At 40.6% G+C, this 7274-nt stretch overlaps 2 protein-coding genes across 3 annotated transcripts in view; one reads left to right on the forward strand and one right to left on the reverse strand.

The window, feature by feature from the left end:
- Positions 1-3412, reverse strand: part of LOC110958511 (inositol 1,4,5-trisphosphate receptor-interacting protein) — a 74080-nt gene extending 70668 nt beyond the window's left edge. Inside the window, exons 1-2 of one of the 2 annotated variants that reach the window (XM_051946376.1) lie at positions 2192-3412; positions 17-1911 (exon numbers count right to left, since the gene is read on the reverse strand). In XM_051946376.1, coding sequence (XP_051802336.1) covers positions 19-1899 — 1881 coding nt within the window. In that variant the 5' untranslated portion in view covers positions 1900-1911; positions 2192-3412 and the 3' untranslated portion in view covers positions 17-18. Of the gene's footprint in view, positions 1-16; positions 1912-2191 lie in introns of those variants that run through there. The other variant, XR_007941180.1, reaches the window with a different exon arrangement.
- On the forward strand, positions 3405-7262 carry LOC110958522 (calcium homeostasis modulator protein 1). The gene is made up of 2 exons (XM_022205098.2): positions 3405-4067; positions 6407-7262. The coding sequence occupies exons 1-2, from the start codon at positions 3522-3524 to the stop codon at positions 6914-6916; spliced, it is 1056 nt and encodes a 351-aa protein (XP_022060790.1). The 5' UTR covers positions 3405-3521; the 3' UTR covers positions 6917-7262.
- Positions 7263-7274: the final 12 nt, after the last annotated feature.

Genomic DNA, 7274 nt, shown 5'->3' on the forward strand with positions numbered 1-7274 from the left:
TCTAAACTGAGGTTTTCCTTAAATGGAACTGTTGGCACTTTGAGTACACCTCACAACATAATCATGTATCAGCATGTGTGCATTTTTAAGCATCTCCTGGAAATGCATCACAGCATGTCTGTATATACAGTTATGCACCACAAGGGGATGGAAGAGATTCACCGGCTTTGCTTTGATCAACTCAGCAGGCAGTTCGATAACCTCAGTTAATGGGTTGCCGATAAGAATGTGGTTCAGCAGCTTCCCCTCAAGGCTTCTCTCCATAAAGGCCAGCAAGTCTCGTAGCCTATGATCCACACAGTTTGGTTTCCACTGCGATGGGTCTTTAGTCAAAAGCAGATACATTAGTGCAGTTTTGAAATGACAGTCCTTCAGAGCACTACTTCCTGACAACGCTGTCTGTCTCTTGTGCAGGAAACGTGCAATTTCAAGAGCTTGAATGTGGCAGGAATTTTCAGGCAGGCGTTTAGAAAGTCGTTCTAGGAGATGGTCTTCATAAGAAGTCAGGGAGAGAGTCCAGAAAGTGTCCAAATCATTTGAAGACCAGGGTGTAATGAAGAAATAAGCATCATTGTTGAATCTAACCACAGGATTTATACTGAAGTTAATCTTCTTCCCTGATCTGAATCGAATGAACATAGCACCTGGAGCATCAATGTAACGAATGTTGAGCTCAAATTCATACTTGTGTGAAATCAGTGCCCATGCTTGTTTGATCGTTCCCTGAAACCATCTGGCAACCTGTGACTTGGACAGGAAGGGAGTGTTCTTGGAGCAAAGAATGCCATCACGAGCATCTGTTTTTTCTGTCTTTACATTCTCACAGTGTAGCAGACAAACCATATCGTCATCAGCATCAGAGGACTGACAGGGGCAGCCGTTTTGGATTTTCTTATTTTCCAGCAATTTTATCTGACCACAGACATGCATATCTGACAGCGGGTCAGTGGTCTGGTTGTTCCAGAGCCGACACTGAAAACTATACGGCTCAGGTGGGTGAAAAGGCACGATAATGTCAGACAGGTTCACCATCTCGAAGTCCTCGATCACCATACCGCCATTTTTATCAACAATTGTTCTCATGGCTTCCAGTAGATCATTTGCAAAACCTTCCAAAAACTCCTCCTCCCTCCACTTTTTCTCAGATGAGACTTGGACACATTTAGCATAAAACTGCTGCAGAGTATTGACATCAGGTAGCAGCACTTTAGCAACAGTACATGTCCCTGGTAAGGCAGCAGTTACTACTTGTTCCATTTGTGACTTTCTGCTCTGGTATTTCCTAAAGAAGCGGATAATGGAAATAATGGAAAATGTCTGCCAAATATACCAGAGGTAATCCCTTGCCCACTCAGTAAATATGTTCTCTGAAGTTTCATTTTCTGATGTCTTGGTGTAGACGTGTGAAAGAGGGGCTTCTTGTTCTGTGGAGCCAAACATTTCAACATCCTCAGGCTTTTTGTTTTGCCCCTGTGGTCTGTCTGGGTCTTCAGTCTGGGTGTCTCTGTCCTTTGACTCACGACTGGTTTGTGAAGTTGTTGGAGCAGTCTCAGGTTCACCATATTTCTGTGGGAATTTGTGATTATCTCCTGAGTCTCGGTTGATGACAGACACAGCTGACATTTTCTCTTTTTCAGTGACATGTTGATCTGACCAATTCTTTTCCTCTAGAAGGTTTTTCATGTCATCTTGAGGCCCTTTATTGCCATAATGTGTCATTTCCTCACTGACAGGTGCCATTCTCTGGTCCAGTTTCTCTTCCTCTCTCAGCAGCCTCTTTTCATAATTTTGTATTCCCTCTGTGATGCTGGTCTCCCAGTCCTCAACTTCAGGGTTGTCCTTTGGACACATGAGGAGACCCAGAGCCACCACAAACACTCGCAGCACAGTTTCCTGCATTATCACTGCTGTCTGTGAAGGGATAAAACGGCAGTGAATTTCAAAAATGCATTTGCGAACAATAAAATGTGTCAAAACAACAGAGAAAAGAAATCCTAGTGTTTTCATGTAAAAACATTTTATCAGAAGTGTTCCAGCTTGCAGATTTCACAATAATGCACAGCTACAGAGAACAAACCAACTTCCTGGACCGCCAAGATGCATTTTCTCAATTTATTTCTTTTGTACATAAAATATGAAGCAGCATTACTTATTGCACATAACGTTTAAGTAGAAGAAGATGAATACGCACCAAAACAGGTGATTGATAAAATCAATAATGCAATATTCCGGTAATATGTGGCAGGTATAAAGCAGGAAGCTGAAGAGCAACCTTGAACAGCCGATCACAGGCTCTGTACTCTTCCTATTTTAGACGTACATTGTCGTGTGTGACTTATTTCCTGCACACCCTGCCCATGTGCTCCGCTGCAACATTTTACTGAGCAATACACAGGAAAAAAAAAAAAGAGAGAGCAGACTTCCTGTCATTTTAACTGCACATTCACAAATCAATTGAGTCATAAAGATACGTCACTCAGACAGTTTTCAAAGTAATAAAGTGTACTATGACAAGAAAGATAAGGGAATGGGCCACATACCTTTGTCAAAACTACATGAATAGGAGAGTGAGCCCGTGTCTTTTATCTTCTTGTGGATTTCTAAACTGGTTTGTCGAGCTTTGTTTCATTCAGTGGGTCCAGGTGTGTTCAAAAGGATGCATGAAAACCACTTAGAGATTTTAGAATATTCATATTTTGCCTTTTATAGCATAAAGCTATAGTATTTTATTAATTTGATTCAGACTAAGCAAGTGCAGACAAGTTTACCCTTCACGTCTCAGGGAGAAAACAAATTTTCCAGCCAAAGCCACAAACATTTGAATGGTTTGAAAACAGCTTTGCATGTCTGGATTGTCATGGAAACACAAACGATACCTCAAGTTAACACTACCACACACTACATATATTTAAGCACGTAAAGATAGTGATGTGAATTGTGATAAGACTGGGAAAACTCTGTAAGCGTTTTCTGAGCCCTGCAACAGGTCTACTTTTGAGAAAATGTGGGCTAAACCAGAATCTTTTGTCATGTTACATTAAACTCGGGTGCCTGTGAAGGGAGGAGCATGATGACAGATGGTTTGGTTGGCTTTGAACATCAGCAGAGAGTTCGAGAACCACCTTTCAGCTGGTCAGCTACAATGTTTGCTAAGTATATAAAGAACTATAGTTTATCTACTATGTACATAGCCACTGTATGATTTCATCTGTTCATTGACTACTGAAGAAAAAGGTGAGTGTGATTTTACTTACCGATCAACCGGTTCATTTTCTAATATTATGAGTATATCAAACTGATGACATGCCAGTTTGTATAACGCAGGTTTAGAGTAGCTTCTTGTCACTGAGTGATTCATACTGAACTTGAATTAGTTCTCAAGTGATTTATATATGCAGTGACACAAAAATCAGCACAGTCTTTCCTTTTCTACCATTTTTTGATTGATTTACTTGTAACATCCTACTGTTCTGTTTCCCAGATTTGACTTTACCTGAACTAAAGATCCACAACATTTCAAGATGGATAAGTTTCGTATGATGTTCCAGTTCCTCCAGTCCAACCAGGAGTCTTTTATGAATGGGATCTGTGGTATCATGGCACTGGCTAGTGCCCAGATGTACTCTGCCTTTGAGTTCAACTGCCCCTGTATGCCAGAGTACAACTACACCTACGGGATCGGACTGCTTATTATTCCTCCTATTTGGTTCTTTCTGTTAGGTTTTGTATTGAACAACAACGTGTCGGTGCTTGCTGAGGAGTGGAGAAGACCCACAGGGAGACGAACGAAGGATCCAACAATCCTGCGCTACATGTTTTGTTCAATCACACAGAGATCCTTGATAGCACCTGCAGTGTGGGTGTCTGTCACACTCATGGATGGGAAGAGCTTCCTGTGTGCCTTCAGCGTCAACTTGGATATTGACAGGTTTGGGAATGCCAGTCTTGTTCAGGGGATGTCCGAGTCAGAGAGGATAAAACTGCTGGCGAGGATTCCATGCAAGGACCTGTTTCAGCACCAGGAAATAAGAGCGGCAGCATCACGATACATCAAGTGCATATCACAGGTAACCTGATCTTTTTTCACACTGTTGTTGTGGGAATGGTTTTCTGATGACAACTATTTGACAAAAACAAACCCAGAGACAAGTGAGACAGACAAGTTTCTTGGTATTTCTCCTGGTGGCTCACTGTCATAGTTTACTGTGATAGTTAAATAGAACAGAGAAGAGCTACTCTTAACGTTAGCAGCAGCACTTGTAGTTTTCCTATATGAAGTCAAAATGATCAGCAACATTCTTATTCACTGATCAGTTTAAACAATGAAACCACCTGCCTTGTGCAGGTTCCTTTTATGTTGCCAAAACAACTAAGAAGCCACTGGGTTTGGACACAGAGGTTCTGGTGGTGTCTTTGGGGTCTTGGACTGGGACTGTGGTAGCAGATCCTTCGGGCACTAAGGTTGTAGTGTGGGTTCTCCGTGGCTTGTTTGTCAAGTTCCTCGAGCTATTCCTGAGTAGTTTATGTGGTGCAGCAGGCACACTGCTGTTGTTGTCTGGGAGTGCTGTTGTCATGTAGGGTGTGCTTTGTCTACAATAATGTTTAGGTGGGTGCTGCGTGTCAAAGTAACATCCACATGAATGCAAGAACCCAAGGTTTCCCAGCAGATCTTTTGCATTGCACGTTATTCTTGACAGTGGTTTTAATGTTTTTTCTTGCCACTGTCGCCTTTGGGCTTGCTCTGGGGGTCAGGCATATAGGTTCTGTAAAGCGTCTTGAGACGATTTGACTGTAATTGACGCTATATAAATGAAATTGAATTGAATTGAATGTTGGGGCTTGTCAGTGTACGTCTATGTGATATTCAAAAGTTTGGGGTCACCCAGACAATTTCATGTTTTCCATGAAAACTCACTTTTATTCATGTGCTAACATAATTGCACAAGAGTTTTCTAATCATCAATTAGCCTTTCAACACCATGAGCTAACACAATGTAGCATTAGAACACAGGAGTGATGGTTGCTGGAAATGTTCCTCTGTACCCCTATGTAGTTATTCCATTAAAGATCAGCCGTTTACAGCTAGAATAGTCATTTACCACATTAGCAATGTCTAGACTGTATTTCTGATTAATATAATGTTATCTTCAAAAACTGAAAAAAATGCTCTTTTTTCAAAAATAAGGACATTCCTAAGTGACCCTAAACTTTTGAACAGTGGTGTATATCAAGGTTTTCAGCAGTTTTGTACAAATATTTCCAGGTTTTTAAGTTTTGTGCATTAATATCTAGGTTTTTAACAGTTATGTGCATAAATTTGCAGAATTAACAGTTTTGTGCATTAATATCCAGGTTACTGAAAGGTCTATATGTTAATACACAGCTTTTCAACATTGCAGTGTAATGACATCCAGGTTATTCACAGATTCACAGGTTAATATCCAGGTTTTTGACAGTTTTGTATGTTAATGTCTAGGTTTTAGTTTAATTTGTGCGTTATTATCCAGATTATTGGCTTGTAAATCGATCATTATCCAGGTCTTTAATTAAAAATATACACATAATGGATATGTAACTGAGTTGTAGCAGAATTAGAATGAATATATTAGAATTTGGGCAAGCCAACCACGTTAACACCTGAAGGAAGGATAAAGGGTTTACTGTTTCCCCCTAAGAACTGTGTAACTTAGAGTTTTCCTTAAAACTGGATTTACACCTTCAAATTTACAGAAAACATCACCGTATGGCTAAATAAATTTGACTGTTACCAGATATTTTTTTGTCTGGTATGGATTTTCTCAAAAAGACAACTTTGTCGGGACTCGTGACCGCAGTATCTCGAAAATCGTGGCTGGTTGTCATTTCAATGAACTATTTTAACTTCATCTCAACAAAAGCTAATTTTAGTTTTCTTGCTTTATTCCTCAAAGACTTCAGTTAAGTTAAATCTCCCTGCCAGACTATAATTCACTTCACACTTTGAGCTCACTGAACCTTTCCTGGTCGCTTATTAGAGGCATAGATAAGCCTCCAGATTTATTATTCATGGAACTGGGGCCTCTTCCAGTCCTTCCAAAAACACCCACACTGTTATTTAGGTCTTTGATCAGCTGAAGGGCAATTATACAGGTTTAAAAGTAACACATCTCTAGAAAGTCTGTTGATACACAGATTCTGTTAATGAGCTGTGAAACTGTCAAGAAACTGCTATATATGCTTCCTCCATCTCAACTGTCTTCAGTATCTGCAAGAACACAGACAGACTTGGAAGGAGTCAAGATGAACAACAAGACATTTACTGTCCAAGGCGTTCATGTCCTCTGCCTAAATTTTGTTTATATTTTGAGTGCTCAGAATGGCGATCATTCACTGCATTCATAAATTTAATAACGTCTATGTTTCACAGGCATGTGGTTGGATGTTTTTGCTCATGATGACCTTCACCGCCTTTCTGATCCGAGCCATTCGACCATGCTTCACCCAGGCTGCCTTCCTCAAAACCAAGTACTGGTCTCATTACATCGACATCGAGCGCAAGATGTTTGATGAGACCTGCAAGGAGCATGCTAAGAGCTTTGCCAAAGTTTGCATCCACCAGTACTTCGAGAACATCAGTGGAGAGATGCGAAGCTTCCATTTCCGCCGCTCCAGCAGGGACGGGAGCGACGATGACAGCGAAGACAAGAAAAGCGATGAAGAAAAGCTCCTCGGTATCAGGGCCCAGGACGATATGAACAAAGTTTTGTGGAACTGGCACACCTGTAAGCCGGCTCTGGCCCTGAGAAAGGACGAAATAGATGGTGAAAACAATGGCAGGCTGAATGGAAACATCAACGGAGCAGTTAATGGGTTTGCAAAGGGACACACCCATGAAGTGGAGAAAAAGGAATGGGCTGTGTATTATAGTAAGGTCTGACGAGTTCAAAGAGAAAAACAAAAAGCTCAGCTATCAGGCAATCACTGGGTTTAAGAGTTAAAGGAATTGCTTTGTTCCAGAAACTATTATGTTAGAATCTGTAACAGTTATTTGATTAAGTTAAATCTAAACTTTCATTTCAACATGCAAAACATTTCATGAATGCATGTGAAGAGTGCAATATGTAGTTTTCACTGATGATATCTTACCCCAGCTCATAGCTACAGGTACTAATATTTTAACATAATCCCCGTGAAGTAGTAAAAAAAAAAAAACAGACTGTCAACATATTTCTGGTTCAAATACAGTTCAGTGAACTCAGCAGATGTCTGGTACTGGGTGTAGTCCAAAACCTGTT

The sequence above is a fragment of the Acanthochromis polyacanthus genome, chromosome 3 (genome assembly GCF_021347895.1).
Source record: "Acanthochromis polyacanthus isolate Apoly-LR-REF ecotype Palm Island chromosome 3, KAUST_Apoly_ChrSc, whole genome shotgun sequence".
NCBI lineage: Eukaryota > Metazoa > Chordata > Actinopteri > Pomacentridae > Acanthochromis > Acanthochromis polyacanthus.

What these genes read in the sequence shown, in the direction of transcription:
- LOC110958522 (XM_022205098.2), top strand. Translation starts at nt 3,522, where the DNA reads ATGGATAAGTTTCGTATGATGTTCCAGTTCCTCCAGTCCAACCAGGAG. An exon ending in ACATCAAGTGCATATCACAG is followed by an intron (nt 4,068 to 6,406) that starts GTAACCTGATCT and finishes TATGTTTCACAG; the next exon opens with GCATGTGGTTGGATGTTTTT.